This window comes from Corvus brachyrhynchos, unplaced genomic scaffold, assembly GCF_000691975.1.
Source record: "Corvus brachyrhynchos isolate BGI_N302 unplaced genomic scaffold, ASM69197v1 scaffold83, whole genome shotgun sequence".
Lineage (NCBI taxonomy): Eukaryota > Metazoa > Chordata > Aves > Passeriformes > Corvidae > Corvus > Corvus brachyrhynchos.
Window position 1 is genome coordinate 4,613,600 of NW_008238464.1, and position 18,219 is coordinate 4,631,818.

At 37.3% G+C, this 18,219-nt stretch overlaps 1 protein-coding gene across 1 annotated transcript in view; it reads right to left on the reverse strand.

The window, feature by feature from the left end:
* The window catches only part of UXS1 (UDP-glucuronate decarboxylase 1), a gene marked incomplete at its 5' end in the record, with an annotated part of 56,767 nt that overhangs the window by 12,506 nt on the left and 26,042 nt on the right, over nucleotides 1-18,219 (reverse strand). Inside the window, 3 exons of the mRNA XM_008635837.2 lie at nucleotides 4,882-5,003; nucleotides 7,024-7,083; nucleotides 8,438-8,542. Of these exons, the coding sequence (XP_008634059.2) occupies nucleotides 4,882-5,003; nucleotides 7,024-7,083; nucleotides 8,438-8,542 (287 nt within the window). The remainder of the gene's footprint in view (nucleotides 1-4,881; nucleotides 5,004-7,023; nucleotides 7,084-8,437; nucleotides 8,543-18,219) is intronic.

Sequence of the window (18,219 nt, forward strand, 5' to 3'; positions counted from 1 at the left end):
CTGCTGAAAGAGACTCCGGAAAGAGCAGAAGTCCCTTTCCATGCAAAATGCATCAGCTGGGAACATATTCTATTTCTTGGTAGCTAAAAAAGTACAGCAGTGTAACATTTCAAATATACACTTCCAGCAGCACATTACAGAACCATTCCCAAAGCCTTCACTGCATTTGGAAAGACATAGAAAGCTTCTCCTTCCTTTGTTTTGCCCAGCACTTTATCTTAGAAAGGACACTGACCCCTTCAGGAAGGGACTGTATTTCATGTGAGCTTTCCAGATACTGCCACTAATAACAAGTGCAGAAAATAAGGCACTTGGAAGCTAGTATTCAAGATAAAAATAACTCATTCAACAATGCTGACCAAAAAGACACTCTTGTACTGCACAAGCTACAGCAGAAGCCTTGTTTTCCAGTATTGGTTGGAAACTAGCAAGGGATCTAGAAAAGAAAAAACAACACAGGCACTTACTCACAGTCACAATGAATCCATTATTTCTTCTCCCTTCTATTTACTCACCTCACCCCACTGTAATGTTGTCTTTTAAAATGAGTAACTTTTTATTTATAGTGTCATCCAGCAAAGCTTTTCTCTGCAGCCTACTGCTTTGAAAAATCTATTTTCTATGCAGCTAAATTTTCATTTGGCCCTTTAAAACTGTCTTCTCAAAAGAAACTCTTCCACAAACGAGATTTTGGAGCCAGTAACTTAAAAACTGTCACAAGTCTCCTTTCGCTGTTTCATGAACACCTCATTTGAACACCATTCTTTTTACATACTGAGTAACTCTATTCCTTTTTGTATTAATTGTCTATGTCTTAGCTACATCCTGTTACTCTGAAATTATCAACAACATGTAGTAATGACTGACTACCTCTACCATATTCCCATTATCAAACTCAATTACTCCCCCAGGTTTGCAGCAGTAAGTCATGTACGGTATTTTATTACATCCTAGAGAAAGGAGAAAAACCTCTTTGGCTCACATTTATACTGCTAAACAAAACAGAGCTTGAGATTTATCCCTAACGCTGAGATCAAATGTGATAAACTGCCTTCTGTCCTCACAGTTTAAGACAGTGCCTTCCTACAGCAGGTTGATGAGAAAGAAAATTCCTTGAGCAATCCAAAAAAGAGCCTGAGACCAAGATCATACAACGCAGGATTGTGGGCTAGCAAAACACTTCAGCTCACTCTATTATTTATCAGCATGAATTTCTTCACAGAGACTGTGCTTGTACAGATGAAAAGAAACAGTAAAGAAGCAGGAAAGATTGTTATGGCTTACGGAAATACCTCCTCTGAATAAGTACTCAAGACTATTCTACAGCTGTCAGGCAAAATGTAGCATTAGTTATCCAGTCTCCTCTGCAAAACAAAGCTGTCCTGGTTTTCAGCATAAGTCTTTGCCAGTGCTTTAGTTCTAGAGATCCCAGCTCCAGAAAGTATCAAGGGTATTAAGGATGCTACAATAACTTCTTAATTTAAAAAGACGTATTTTAATTTTATAAGCATTTTAAGAAAAGGTATCTCCTTGTGTTGACTGTCTTAGAAAACAGATCAATACAATTCAAATGCCAAAAGTTTCTTTAACCAAAACAACTTGAACATGGTATGTTGTGGCTGTAATTCACAAGGGTATCAGGCAAGCTTCTCCTATTAATTACTAGTCCTTCTTTCTTTTGCAAAGTCTGTGGATCTATCTGAACAGCAAATATGAGTCAGACCTCCCTGCATACAAAATCAGGAAAGGAAAAGCTACAACAAATGTCTGCTCTCCAGCAGACAACCAGAATTTAAAAAATCTGCCGGGGAAGTCCAGACAGTAACATGGGTATCACTGTGACCTGATACAGATCTTTACCAACGTCTCAGCTAAAATTATTTGAGATTATTGCCTGCATTCCTTGCTCTAATAGTCACTTTCTTACTGATTCATATTCTTTCCCATGTGTTTCGGAGACCATTAACTCTCAAAATTGTTCCCAAACCCCTGAATTGCAATCACAGCAGAATTACTAGCACCGTGTTCACTGGATCCATCTATGATGTGTTTAAGCTACAATACTCTACAATGAGGCTGGGTCCAAGGAATTTTATTTACATGTACTGTCAATTGCATAAACAAAATGCCATTAATACTCAGTTACTAATAGCTTTTTAGTATTATTTTGCAAAAACAGAGATGGTGAGATCTGAATTTCGTAAGCACTAAAGCTCCTAAACAAGCTAGGAAGGACAGCCTCAATCGTCTGACTCTTCACATTGGGCATAATGCAAATCCCTGAATACAACCTACAATTTTATGGTGGAAACATTACCATGCTTATACCTCAACACTTCAGCTATTCTAAGGTAATTCCAAAACTATCACTTAATGTGATAGTTGTATCACAACAAGCCCATTTGTTACCACCGAAGCTTTCAGAGTCGCATAGCTGGTACGAAAAAAATGGATGAAGAAAGTGGAAGGAGAAGAAAAATTTTCCTGTAACATTCCCTAATGACCTGAAGTGTTGCTTCAGCTCTGGAGAATTTCCTTACAGGTCAGTGGCATAAGGAAAGAAGGAAATCTAGTTCACAAAACACCCTTAATATGCACAGCATTTAAAATGCTGTGTATTTGTATTTGCAACACACCTATGCAGATGATGTAAATCCCTGCCATGAAGGTAGTATCAGATTCTGGTCAGTATTTAAATTAATCCAGAGTATTGGAGCAAACATTAATACCTAGATTTCCAAATAGCTCCAGAAGGCCAGATGTAATTTTTTAAAGGTTGAACAGATAACTGAATGGCAAGTCCTGAACAAAGCACAAACGTAACACTGCGATACTATATGCTGAAACTGCCTTCCCACTGCTTTCTCAGGTGATAAAGTCAAGAAATGCTTAATTCATAGGGTCAAAGTAAGTGAACAAAACAACACTGCCAGCAGAAAAGAAGGCTCCAAAAATGCCTCGGTCAGGCCAGGCTACTGAGGAACTCCGACAACAGCAAACAGTCAGCTTTGACTAGATTCAAAAACTGTTTGGATTCAAACAGGCTGTCTGGAAGTGTAAAACGTAGAAGTTTAGTTTCACTTCACATTTTTGGAAACACTATTAGGTGTCTAAGGTACCTAGCAATGTGCATAAAGATGGAAATCTTTGCAAGAAATGACCAAAAAATGCAAAATAACTTTGCCTGTTTCTTCTTTTTATTGAAGCTGAGAGATTCTGGAAATATTTTAGCCTGAAATACTGCAAATCCTACTGTTTAGAGCTAGGTCACTCCTACTGAAAATCCTCTTAAAAACACAATGCTTATTTGCATAGAGGAAATCAGACCTTCCCACTAGCAAAAGATTTACTCCACTAATAACAGCATATCATCTAAACACTACCCACCCCTCTCTTCCCCCACACCAGCTCAACAGTATTTCAAAATATATCTGAACATGGGACAAGCTTCATGAACATGGGCAGACTTCACTAACCCATAATAAAGTACAGGAAATATGTCACAGAGCTGCCCCTAGGACAGAGAGCTCATTTGCATTATGAGTTTTTACTTAATGCATGTGTGCACTGCAGCTCCACCTTACAAACCTTAACTATTCATTGCAAATCCTGCATAAAATTTATGAGATGCTATCATGACTCATCCTGTGGTTTTAAGATACAGCCCATGATTTTAAAAATTACCTGTTCATGCCCTTCTAAAAGAATACTGCAGTGCATACCACAAACCTACAAAAAAAATGCAACACCCTACAGCACGAGAATTTCTCATAAAAACTGCAATCTTCAACTGCAAATGGATTTCCAGACTGACAAGGAATATTCTACTACAGAGAAATATTGAGTAGCCTGGACAAGAGCACTGTCACCATGTTGGACCTTAAATGATTTAAAAGAGAACAAAGGAGACAGAATCTCTGCCTTCTCTGTCTGGTAGAAGAGATAAGACAAAATTACTACAATCTCTATACTAAAATACCCTCTCTAAAGTCTTATCACTTCAGCTTGATTCTGTTTTCAAGGTTTATAAAATCACTTAGAATTTTATAATTTAAAGGTTTAAAATTCTATAGAATATCCTATGTTTGATTTATAGTTTTGTACATTAAGGCTGCAAATAACAAGAAATACTGATACTATTTTCTTTAGTGTGCCACATTTGTTAATTAAATAGTCTCTCAGAGCCTAACTGAACCACAATTAAGCAAGATTTACATACAGGTAAAGAGTCAATGCTATGTTAGTTAATGATGAGTTTCTACTTGCTGGTTATGAAACCCAAGGAAACTGGCATGTATAATTTCCCAAACATATTTTAAATTGCATTTTTATCTTCATGCTACTGTCTTTGTAAACAGGCATTACATAGCTAGGTATTCATATCTTTCATTAAGTTCTGTGTTTATACCTACATAATTTTAAGACCTTTCTAAAGTGCTTAAAATACATTGCTTCTGTATAAATACTCATTAAAGACCTTCCATATTCTTACTTGTACATTCTGATTTTGATTATGCTTCTTCAACATTCCACATTTATCAGTAATGGCCCTATTCAGCCCCATTGACTTCTCAGCACAGTAAGGTCACCTCAGTTTAATCTGTCTGAAAAGTATTTACTATCCTGAAAGACATATTATACCTGCAAAGGAGACTAAAGCACATTTTCTACAAGAAGACTGCTCATCTGAAAACACACAATAGATAGGAGCAATAAAACCTTCCCATTAAAGAAAACAGATTTTGCCACAACAGAGTAAGTGTTCCTACTCAGTATGTTCTCTTTTGCCCTCCTACCCCTAAATACACATATTCCAGTTTTGTGATACACTGGCCTTCAATAAATACAGAAAAACCACCAAATCTGATTCAAGTTTAATACCTGCTTCATGTATGCATAGCACATGGTCTCTGCAACCCGCTTTCCTTCATCATAGCAGGCTCTTGGACCTATTGGATTCACATGGCCCCAGTAATCCTCATTTTGAGGGTGAACTTCAGGATCTACAGGGGAAAAAAACCACCTTAGATTATGATATATCAAAAGATGACTATATATGACGAAACTTTCAACAGAGCATTTGTGTTATAGAAGTCAGCACGGCTTGTCTCTGAATTCTGAATTTTAAAAAATCTTAAATTTGACCACAATTTCTTAAAAGTGCAATCACTGGAACCATGAAAATGGCAGTAACAGAAGATGAAAGCTCTTTGAGTACAAGCAAACAACAGCCAGCAACTGCTTTCCCTAAGAGTGTGTGAACAGAGGGTTAAATTCAACTCCTCTCTGCAAAGACAGACTACCTCAAGGGCATAAATATGATTTTTACCTAATGTGCTTCAGAGGAAACATTACAGGTTATGTAGGCAGCAGTCATGTAGGAGGCATTATAGGTTACGTACGAAAGTAAAGCATATTCAAATTTCATAAAATAGGAAACAAGGAAAGAAAAATGGAGAAAATAGAGATGTACTGCATTTCTTAAAAAGGCACTTACATTTCTTCTGTTTCACCCTAAGCATTTTTACTAGCTATCACTGTGCTATCAATCATCAGGCTAGACAATCCTTTGGTTTGATCCAGTATAGAAGTTCTTCATTATAAAAAACAACCAACCAAACAACAGCCACCTAGGAAGCTTGATGGTGTGTGCTTTATATGCTTGAAAAAATACAAACACTTGGTTAAATGTCCCCCTTTGCTGTCTTTAGGACGGTATAATTTCTACCAGGTTTGAAGTTTGCACACATTACTACAGAACTTCCTAGTATTGAAAGTTAATTTTTGAAACAACTTTGACAGTCAGTTCGGATTAAACCTTCCTGATTTTATGCTGCTCAGATGTGATAATGGATGCATTTGTGCCATATGAAAGCCACGGAGCAATGGTAAATGCATAGAAGTTTTACACGATTATGAAAGCCCATAGCGATCTTAAAAGGGCCTGAAAAGATGCTGTGGGAAGGGAAATACTCCAGAAGAGAGCTTGTTCAGTTACAGAAGAGTCCTTGGGGCTACCATTTTTCTCTGTAGAGCCTGTAGAGTGGATAATTTAAGGCTCGGGAGGCAGTAGGAACACTGTACATGCTCAAGCGACTTTGGCTGCCCAATCATCTGAGTGATGATTGCTTGGGCACTTACTTTGAATCTTCTTGACTGAAGTTGCTCCACCAAAAGTGCACACCTGGAGGTGTGTTCTTTGTCCTTCCTCACATTTTGCTCACAAAGCTGTGTGTCTTGTAATACAGGTGACCATTTTTTGTTCACTTGTTTGTTCTTTATAGCCAAGACTCTCAAATCTATTCCCCTTAAGCAGGGTACTGTGCTTGTGCATCTCAAATAATCTTGCAAGACTGCTATTATCAATTATGCAATAGTTCAGAACAGAAGGAAGTTTCTCTAGCAGGTACAGGGTCTGTTACACGCCCAAGGAAATACTAAGGAGTCTTGCTGCATCCAATCACCATTCTACCCATCATTCTTTCACTCCTTCACTTCTACCAGTAAGAGGAAGACAGAGCACTGCTGAATATTACATTTTAAGAGACACCAGAAGAATCTGCACGCACAACCAGTATTTTCTTAGCTTGGAGGTTATATCCTCGTCTCTTACACACCAGGGCAATTACTAAATCTTAACAATACAATTCCTGTGTGATGGGAAAAAGATACACATATTTACTATTGAAATGATCTTTCTTCTCAGGTTTTCATTATGGCATCTGGACTTTAAAGTACAACACTCAATTTCCCACAAGCCCTTTGGAAAAAGAGACCTAAACCATGACATGGGAAAGGTACAGACAACAACACAAGTCTCCAGCTACCACTCCTGACTAGAAACATAAAGCAAGCACTGTAAATGCCCTTCTCACATTTTAAACTGTAAGAAGAACATCTCATAAAAAAGCAAGCTAAGACAGTGATGAAAATCTATCATTCTGGTATCTGACAAAAGATGTGTAAATACCCTTTTACACAGTCATATCTGAATAGCTCTAATTATTGTTTTATTCTTCTTACCTCCATAAACCTCTGATGTAGAGGCCAGCAACAGCCGTGCTCCAACACGTTTAGCTAAACCTAGATTTTGGGCAATGGGGAAAGAACAACATAATTACAGCAAGTGCAAGAATCCTTCATTCATGTTAGCTGTTTCAGTATGATCCTGTTTTACATGTTTTTAAAGAGAATTTGATTTTTCTCACTAGGCAAATTTAGCTGTAAATCACATCCATAGCTCCCACTTCCAAACTAAAAAACTTAAGAAACAGCAGAGTGGCCCCTGCATGTGATGTGCTTGCTTCTGGGACTAGCAGTTACACTGAATCAAGATCCAAGAACTTAATTTATTACAACCTAAATAAAGGCCAAGGAAGCATTCCACTCAGGAAAGCAGGATTGTGAAACAACACAGTATGATTACCAAATCCTTCTTTACATAGATTAAAGACAAGCTATTTAAAAAAACTTATACAGACTAACATGTTACAGGACAAAAATCAATCATTTCTCCTTTCTTATGTCCTTTTAAACTGCTTGGATGGTCCTACCTACCACTGGAGATCATTCTGTATTCCATTTCAGAGGCTTTCCGGTCTTCAAGTTGGCATGGCAAATCAAACAAATCTCTCACCTATGCCATTCTGGTACCTCTATAGCTTCTGAATCACTTAATTCTCTGAAATGTACTCACTAGAGCATCACTCAAGAAACTCAGCTGTGCTAATGCCCAGGAGTTTTTCAGACTCATAACAACTCTTAGGATCACTGACACACAGATCAGTCTGCATCATATACCAAATGGCACAAAGATGGGAGGAAAAAGTAGCAAAGGCTTGAGGTCTTCTTTTCACAGATCCATTCCCAGCATCAAAACTAACAGACAAAGCTGAAAACATTGCCATGTAATTATTCACCACGAAGCTAGACATTAAACACTCTTTCAGAATTTGCCAGCCAAGGCATGCACAAGAGGGTGCAGTACTCTTGATGTGTGGAGTTTACAGAACCAGTGCAGTTCCACCTAGTTCAATGTTTGCTGAGGTGCAAAGGAACAGTCACTTATGGTAACCGCGGGAATGTTCCACAGTCACCAAAGCGAAAACTGCAGTCATGAGCACAAATGTGCTATAAAATCCCATGCTCTTAATTGCTCTGATGACTTCTGTAATTACTGCACACTCCATAGCCAACTTACAGGCACAAAGTTCTTGTGCTTTGACAGCCATGTTGCCAGTGTTCATCTGCAGACATATTTATAGGAAAAAGAAAAAAACCTTCAAAGAGGGTAAAAATAACCCCAACCTTATTTTGCTTAAAGAAACGACTTTTTAAAATGTGCAACTCATTTGCTTCATCCTCCCCTCTCCCCAGCAATTCAGTTGGGATTATATGATGACTAACCAAGTTAAGCAATAAAAAAAATTCCACTTACCCAGCATGTTTAATGTCCCAATAGTGTTGGTCTTCAATGTTTTAATAGGATTATACATGTAATTTGGAGGAGAAGCAGGAGATGCTAGATGATAGATCTGGTCCACTACGGAAAAATGGAAGGGATAGAATTATTATTTTCCCACATAACATATTAAATGAGAAAGCATTAAAGCCAAGAAACAAGTATTCCTTTGTGCATTTCCTAGCACTGGAACTCAGCACTTCCTGTATTGATACCTACAGATGATATGTACACAAACCTGTTGTAACTGTAAGAAAAACTTAATTTTTAGTAAAAAAAACCCTAGAGCATAATGTAATATATCAACACTGTTGACATGGATATAGATGTCTGCGTTGGTGTTCACACTTTCCACTTTTAGTTCAGAAATGTTTAGAAGCTGCAAAAGTATTTGCAACATTCTGTTACCCTCAGGTTTTTAAAATGGCTACAAGCTTCAGAGTATTTTTCTAAATAGACTGTGAAGCAAAAATGGTAGAAACATTTTTTTCAATATGATGAAAGACTTTTTGGGAAAATTAAATACTGTATTTTTATTTCTAGACCATCTGTCAACAAAACATTAATGGACATTTATATATTAAATACATATGGCAAGATACAAGTATGCAACTTTTGTGGGGTTTTTTCCTGTTACTTTTATTATGTATATGCAATGCTTTGGATAATACAGCATTTTAGCTTTAATTAAAAAAACAAACACACAAACCAAAACCCAGTACAGAGATTTCAGCACACTCCTCCACTCCCTGTCATGAAATACAATTAGCACTAGTTGAAACTCATTGTCTGATATGATTGAAGGTTGGAGGTATTAGAAACACAAGACTGTTGGAAACAAAGATATTTTTGTTAAATTATAATAAAAACAAAGCAATGAAAACTGGATTCATTTTCGTAGGCAGTATCTGATATTCAAAGGCTCAACCTGCAAGCCTTTCATAATCTGACTGTTGTAAATATGTAAATGGCTTTCTGTCTTCTGTATAACTTGAATCACAGCAAGCCAGAACTATGTAAAAAACCCCACCCATAGATAAGTAACTGCAAAAGAAAAATTTAAATGTAAGCTCAAATGAGAGATGTGATGTTTAAGAAAGAATAAATCCCCCACACCAAGGTCATTCAAGAAAGGTAATCAAAAGGTAATGAAATAATTAGAATAGCCCAACAAATGAAAGGGAAAACAACTCCTTTGTGTTTCAAAAGAAAAGATTGTTTTGTTTATTTTTTTAAGAAGACTCGACACTGAAATCAGAAAGAAGCTGGAGAAGTCAAGGCTAGCTGCTATTCTGACAGAAGAAAATACTATGTAGCATAAGACTGTCTTGCCCTAGAACAGAACACTACTGGTCAAACAAATGTTTTCCTTTTAACTACTTCCTTAGGTGTTTTATTACTAAAAAGCAGTAGCAAATCACACCATTAAAAAATATTTTTATTTTGACCACATATTGATTTCTCTTAGCCCTCTGCTGGGGGGCTTTAACTTTCACAGTATCTGTGACATAATGAACTTCTTCCTCCAGTTTGAAATTACTTTTTGTACTTAAAACAGGGTACAAGCATCCCTGACTTTCAAAGAAAAAAAAAACAGAAACAAAATTTTCTTTTTCTCCATTTAAATACAACTATACTTGCTTAAACAGCACAAGCTGTGAATTCTATCTAGTAGGGAAAAACGAATTCAGAATGGTTTGAGTTGGAAGACACCTTAAAGAACACCTAGTTCCCACCACCCTGCCATGGGCAGGGACACATTCCACTCGACCAGGCTGATCAAAGCCCCATCCAGCCACTTTCACAGATGGAGCATTCACAATTTCTCTGGGCAACCTGTTCCAGTGCCTCACCACCCTCACAGTAGAGATTCTGTTTCCTACTTCTAACCTAAACCTACCCTTTTACAGCTTAAAGCCATTTCCCCTTGTCCTACCACTATATGAAAAAATAAAATATCAACTATGAAGTTATCACCTGCTTTCAGTGATAGAGTGTGAGAACACTGAAATATTAGAGGAATGTGCTTCCTGTTGAAGACTTCCCTTCCTTCCCAATTATCAAATTTCATTTGATAAAGCAAGTACACAAACCTTTGCTTTCCGACTTCTAATATATATTAAGAAAAACCAGAGTAATAGGGCAAGAGCATATGTAAGTGGCTTGAATTATCCATGTGAAGTAATCCCTTACTTTTCAACAGTCTATTGAGCAATGAAAAAATGAAAAGTAGGTAAGTCTTCAAAGCACAAGCATTTCCTTTACATTAAAACATTACATCCTTTTTAAGATGTGTTCTGGTAATAACGCTTTAAAAATATCAGCAACATTGGCATGGTAAAATACTCAACCTACTTTCTTTCTGAATCCCTAATGAAGTGTGCTTGTATATAAGTTAAGTTTTTCTAGATTAATTGTTGTGTCTATTGTCTACTGGGCAAGCTCAGCTCCTGACTTTTGTGTAACATAGCTTGGATAAGCACACACTGGATCATCTGTAGGAAGCTTTTCAAAGTTTGCCCCATACTGCAGCCTGGCATTATTGCTGCAACACAACAAAGCCTGCAAAATAATTTATGATTACATTTTATTCACTGATTAAGCTCACAATGTCAGTAGTGACCAAAATAAGGAGAAATTATTTCAAGTCATATCTCACCCAATTAACTATCAACATGAAGATACGATAAGCACCTAAGGCAACCTGCATGACTATCACTCTAAGTTTTACTGTCTTGACAGAGTAATGATATTTGACAGTATGCTCACGGAGATGCCACAAAATGCATCTACTTGTATGTTGCCATGCTCTCTTTGATCTACAGCTGTTTATCTCCAGAGCAGGGATAAATAGCTGCCTAGAAGATGTCAAAACAGCCCAGAAAGCTAGAGAGAGACAGTTCTGGCAGATGTGTAATGTTGGTGAGTATTTATTCTCACATAAAAAGGTGCAGAGAAGTAAAATTTCATGTAGCAGATTGTCTGGTATTTACATCTGTTCTTGAATGATCAGGAAGTAGTATATCCAACCGCTATCAACTCTGGCGCAGCATCGAGAGAGTTTGTCACACAAGGCACCTGCAATAACAACACAAATAGCATCCAAAGATTGCCTGATGCAGCAAGAGCTGGAGGAAGAAAACTCCCAGCTCATGCTCGATTCCAAGCCCTGCCTGCATTGCTAATGCAGCTGAAACTTTTAGGAGTCTGTCTGCAACATGAAGGTAGTTAATTGTTCTGCATGATGAAGTGTGACATAGAATAACTACTCCTTACTTAGGTCCCAGTTGACACTGTAAGCTTAAGCAGTGAGTAAAACTGGAATCAAACTTTGTGCTGGGGAAATAATGCAAAAATGTAGCATGGGGTAAATTTTAACTGGTTTGTTGAACTTTCACACACTTCCTACAGATGAGTTTTGAATATGAATAAAATATGTGACTGCCTCAAGTTTCGCTTCTGAATGTAAGTATCCCCTTCCCACAGCATGGTACTGTCATGAAACCAAAGACAAGGACTAGACTGGAAGCTGGCAAAAGGAATGCTCAGTGAAGATGCTGACTGATGCTTGCAAGCAGCAGATAACTCAAGCACAGTGGTGCAGAAAAATGAACAAAGCAATACCTGAAGTCACCTATAGCTGACTCAAAGCTGAACTCTGATCTAAGTTTTATGCTGTTTCTTTCTACCTATTCCTTCACAACCCTTTCTAAATCTAGTTTTCAATCAGCTGTGGTGGAATTTTTGCAAAGAGAAAATGTCACTTCAAAAGCATTTTGGTCTGTTAGTAATTTTACTGCCCAATTCTAATCTGTCAAAGCAGAAAGGAACTCTTTCCTGCCTCCCTCTCCACCCACTTAATTTTATTTTGTTTTGTGGTTTCTTTGGGTTTTTTAAAATATTGCTAATTTTTGATACACAGCAGCTCATACAGGAATGGTTCCTTTAATGGCGTGTGGCAATTCAGATACAAAAGGTCAAAAATCTACCACTCCTTTTGCTCCACAAGAATACAGCTAGGCCTGTGATTATCCAAGTGGCCATATAACTGTTAGCTAGAAACAAATGCATATAAAATACAAAACCCCAAAAGTTCCTTATAACCTTCAAGTTTATTCACTTATTTTTAAACATGAAACTAAGTGTACGATACAGTGAAAAAGAAAGCTAGAGAGCAAGAAAGAAAGCACTCTCCGCCTTTTAGTCCTTCATTCTTCCTTTTGTTTCCCAGCCAGCAATTGTTTTAAATGAAACAAAGAGAAGGAGCTCGGGGAAAAACAAGGTTTTCCTTGCCAAAGGTACAGTCTTCCCTGTCTCATTTGCCTCAAGGTGCTTTTCCCCCATGCATAAAAGCAAAAATCTACCCCTGTATGGAAAAGGTGCAGCAAAAGCAGAACTGGCAGAGAGATAGAATAGGGGCATTTGCCAAGAGTCAGATGGCTGTCTTCTGGATCAGAAGGATAGGCAACTAGGCAGCTACAAGACCTCTTTCTCTTGCCTGGGAAGGACTCTTTAGTATATCAAGCCTCAGACCAATGAAAAACATCAGTTTTTCCAAAACATTTAGAGAATGCTGGACATTTCAGTAGGGTGAAAAGTTCCTACCACAAGCTTATCATATTTGATCCATCATGATGACAATGCTGGAACAAGAACAATTATTTCTCATTCCACCTTCCCTCTATTTATTAACTGTCAGGTCTGAGAAATACATACTTTTTTTTTCCACCCCAGAATTTCAGCAGGCCAGCTAGACAAAGCCATCTACCCAGCTTGGTTGACAACCTCATGTCTTGTAGCACAAAGCTAACAGTTATTTAAGATAGCAGGCAACTTAACTCTTGTTTCAGCCAGAGCTGTGGAAAGCAATCCAAGCTACAGCTTTTTAAAGGATCAACTGTTTGGGTGCCTGGGACAGTATCTACTGAAGGACAGAAAGAAATACATCTAGTAATGGACCTCCACAACTCTTTCTTGTTACATGAAGTAAAGAAAGAAGTTTTACAACATTTAATAAGATGACTTGAGCTAGCTTTGCAATTAAAGCCATAGTGCAACTACTTGAAAATAACCGTGCGAACAGGTGTGCAAAGCGTTACGTTAAGGACCACAACAGAAGAACAAATGATAACAATAAAATTCTGCAAGTTTTGTGTGTAACTCACATGGGGCACTAGAATTGTGTAAACCACTGTGAACACGGCAGCAAGTAGTTTACCAAGGACAGGATGGTAGACTAGTGATAAAGAAACATTAAATACATTTGTTATGTTACAATTTTACTGAAAAAAAGGGCAAAAACAAGGAATCAAATTCATTTCAAAATAGCATGGACACAGAAGCTGGCATAAACATTCAAGCCAGGTACACAAGGTACACCGAGACAAATACAGAAGACTGTGCTCAACATAAAGTTTAAGTAACATATTGCAAGATAAACAGCAACTAATGTTTGTCAATTATGTCCTTCTCTAAGTGAAAAGCTAAAAAAAAAAAAAAAACCCTTCCTAAAATTTAGTATACATGGAATCTGCAACACCTAAATTTGGACACAAACGTTCAATCTTGTGTTTTCCTTAATGCTAAACAAGAACAATCAGTAAAACCACTCCTACAAAATACTGCCATAAAACTACTTTCCTTCATACCATCTTTATTTTCTAGCCCTAATACTGCATGTGTTCTCCACGCTTCCTAAGTGAATGGTAAGGGAGAAATCTACCACCTTTCGTAGGACAGGAAAAGACCTTCATCTTCAATTTCTGCCTTCAACATGTGTCATGGTCCCAGAAAGGACTAAACAGGTCACTAAGTCCACTAAGCATCTGCATCCATCACTGTATTTGCTAGTCAGGAAGTACTGAGCAGAAAAGCTTTGATCAGAAGCATACAAATAAGTTTCTACAGCTTGAACATATGGACTTCTCTTGTAAAAACAGCAGCTGTGCCAATTTCATCACTAGAGGTCAGGCCAGAGAAGCTGACCCAGTGAAGTGAGACATTTCTATTGCCCTAACTAAAAAGGACTACAAATACAAGTTCATTTCCCTGATGCTAAAAATGTTGTCTGTAATGTCAAGCAAACTGGAATAACTTCATAAAGATTTACCATATTGCTCATACTGGAGCAGTTTTGGAGAGACCAAGATCAAGGCACCACTGCACTTGGCTCTGGACAAACAAAATAAAGTAGCATGTTACCCTCTGCTTTGCCATAAACTTTCCTGACCATACAATTTAAAACCAGGAAGCAGAATGTGTTAAGCACCAAGAACAAAGTCTAGGAAGGGAAAAATCTGGGAAGTATGGAAGCAAAAAAAAAAAAGCTTTAAGACACTCCTTCTGCTTGTATTTGTATGTGCTTTAAATTACCTGTGAGATGACTTGAAGACTGAACAATTCTGGGATACTGTAGAACACTGTTAAGTAAAATGTTACCATCCTGGTTTCTGGAAGGATCTTAATCACAAGAAGGCTACAGACTATTCTTTTGACCAATTTTGTGAGACTGTTGGTCTTAGCCTTAAAAATCAACTCGGACCCACAAGCCAGCCAAGTCTTTAAAAATAAAAGTTTTTTTTAGTCCCAGTCAAGCAAATGATTTATTAAAATTCTATAAATGTTATTTTACTTACCTATGTGTGTAACTAGCAACTACAACACCTCCTGAAAGCTCTGAAAGCCAGTATCCTTGTCACTATGTGTATCACATGCTTACAGCATGTCTCTCAACTTGCAAAATGCGTTTTTATTAAATCACTTTAAAAGCTTTTTCAGTGGAAGTTGAAAGAGCCAAAACTACCTTTGTGTTCACAACAGTCACAGAAATTAGAGCCAGCATTTAAGAAATGTTTTTCCAGAAACTGGACTGCTGGCATTAAGAATTAAAACAAAACAACAAACCGAGACCAAAACCAAACAGCTTTAGTTAACTGAAGATCAGTTAATCTCAGAACATGAGCGATAAAATGGTTTATCTTTACCTACCACTTACACTTCTCTTTCATTTCATTTTATATTAGTTAGGTAGTGCACATGCACTTGCTTTAAAAAGTTTTTGAGCATCAGAGTGGAACTGCTCTTCACTACTCTGCCCAAAAAGAGTTTGGGCAGCAGTTTCAGCTGCCACAGACTGCAATTTTAGAAGTATTATACAGTATTTTTCAAAATATACTGTGCACTTCCCTGTGATTAAGGAAGTGAAATCAACTCAACTGACTCAACTGTTTCCACTATTGACTGTGAATCTGTGGCATTTTCAGGCCTGTGTTTGCTTCAAATTTGTGAAAGGTGTGGTAAAACCAAAACAAATCTACAAACAACACTACCAAGCAACCGAAAAGAAATGCAAGGCCTAAGTGTGTTCCTGTGAATTGTGAAACAGTTCAGCTGAGGACATCTTTCAGATACAGGAGGTAGCTGAGTTTGAAGGAAATTTGCACCTATCACTTTACAGAAGATTAAGGCTTCCAAAAGTCGCTGAGGAAGCAGGAAGGAGAAATGCCAGTGGGAGAAGGATATGGGCTACATATACCTGATGTTTTCTTCCAGATTTATTCAACTGCTGTGTGTGCCTAGGGGTAGTTGAAAACTGGACCTCAAGACTGAAAACTGAGAGGCATTTTGTTCCTGTTTAGGGGTCCAGCTTGTGGAATGATTGTGTGTCATCTTATGACATCACCTTGAAAGCGGCTTGGTTTTTCATGTGTGTTTTTTGGGGGATTTGGTGGGCTGTGTATTTTTGGGGTTATTTTTGGTTTGTTTACATGTATCTATGTTTTTAGGTTGGGGTTCTTTTTGTTTGGTTGTTTTGGTTTCTGGTTTGTTTTTTTTTTTTTTTTTTACACATGTATTCAAGTATAACAATATTTCATAGTAGAAATACAGATTTTGGCAGTTTGAAGTTATATAAAAATAAACCCTTACTTTAGACTACAGAGTCATCTCTAACGCAAAGGTGGGTATAAACAAGACAGCACTAATGCTCAAGTCACTATGTAAACCAAATGCATTACTAAGAATGTACATTTATTTAATACAAAATTTCCTTTGGCATTTTCTAATGCAGTTTTATCTATTACCCTAAAGTGGGGTAGATCACAGTAACACCAGATCAAGCATTCATTCTCATTTGTTCTCTAATTAACATCTATGTGTCTTTACACTATGGTTTGTATGAACATGAGCCACAGTGCTCTCAAGTGACTACTTTGGGGCACTTGTAATATTAATGAATGTAGAGAATGAGGCAGAAAAAGTAAAGGTGTAAGTAAAGGTGGGTTGCTGTTTTTTTTTTCCTGATAATACAAAAAGAAGAGTAAGAGATTCTTCTCTTTACAGACCAGCCTTCAGAAAAAAAATTGTCTTGCTGTACCAAAAAACTGCCCATTTTATAGTGTATTAAAGCTCTACATAAGGGTTAGGCTGAAATGAAAATATCATTAAAAACACAGAAGTCAACTATAATAGGAAAAAAAGGGTTAATATAGCTATGTTTTTTTTTTTTACTATTTTTCACCGTTCAAGGTTCCTGAATTACCTTTATTCCACTAAAGAATTCAAAACCCTTCTTCTTCTGCTTGAAGAAAACCACGTGAAAACTTGTGCATTTCCCACTGACATTTCCAAATGCTAAAGCAAATGAAATCCTAGCAGAGGAGAAGAAAGACATTCAGCACTAGAGTTAACTATGGTTGTCCCAGGGCTAAAAAAAAAAAAAGTGTGTTTAGGTGATTTATTATTGTCTCTGGCCAACCTAGATCAAGATCCAAGAATGCTGAGTGCCACTTCATGTCACGGATCAAAGATAATGACACAGCCAAGGCAGATTGTGCGTAGGCATTACTGTGAAGCTGACAGCTACACATCTTGAGACTAAATTCACTTTTCCATATCCAAAGTGAAAGCACTGTTCTTTCTAGACCAGAAATGAGGTCTCTTTCAGAAAAAAAGCACTGATTATTCTCTCTGGAATTCAACTGTCAAACAACCTTATATAACCCGGTTTAAACAGGACAGCAAATACAGAGAAATTCTTTAGACACAAACCTACTTTTTATTGTGACTTCACAGTCATTCCAACTTCTATTTACAAGTAAAAAGGAGAAACTGGGACTAAGAAAAGAAGTATCTGATCTATATGCCAACTTGCTGATCTGTTCCAAAAACTATCCCCCATTGCCTCACTGGACTATAAACTCTGCAATGAAATCAAATTTTATCATGCTCTTACTGTATGAAAGTTAATTTTATTTTAAAACTTAGCCATTCCAGCTTCAATTTACACTGTTGGAAGATGAAAAGACATTCAATGAACTACCCACTGAATAACATGTAATAATTAGTTGTCAGTACTAAACAGGGAATTGGTGTCTTAATTACAAAGGCCATAGGAAAGGTAGCTGAAGGATCTCAGAATTCCCATTCAGTAGTGCCTAGTTAGCTGGGCAACAGTATTAGCAATGATGGTAATTCTCTGAGAAAGTCTCGAGTGTAATCAGTCAGAAAGAAGGTAATGCATGGAAAAGATTAGAAAAGCTGACAAACTGAACCGCCTGAGGTATGAGCTACCAGCACCTGGAGTCAGTTAATAAGATCCTTGTTCTATTATCCTGTCAGTGGAAGGAGAAGTTTGAAGTAAAATAACACGCAGTAACCGAACCAGTGCATTGTCAGAACAGAGTAGGAGCATGTGTTTTTGCAGGACTGTTTCAGTAGTATTGCCAGGAATTCATCACAAGCAATAACACAAGAGATAC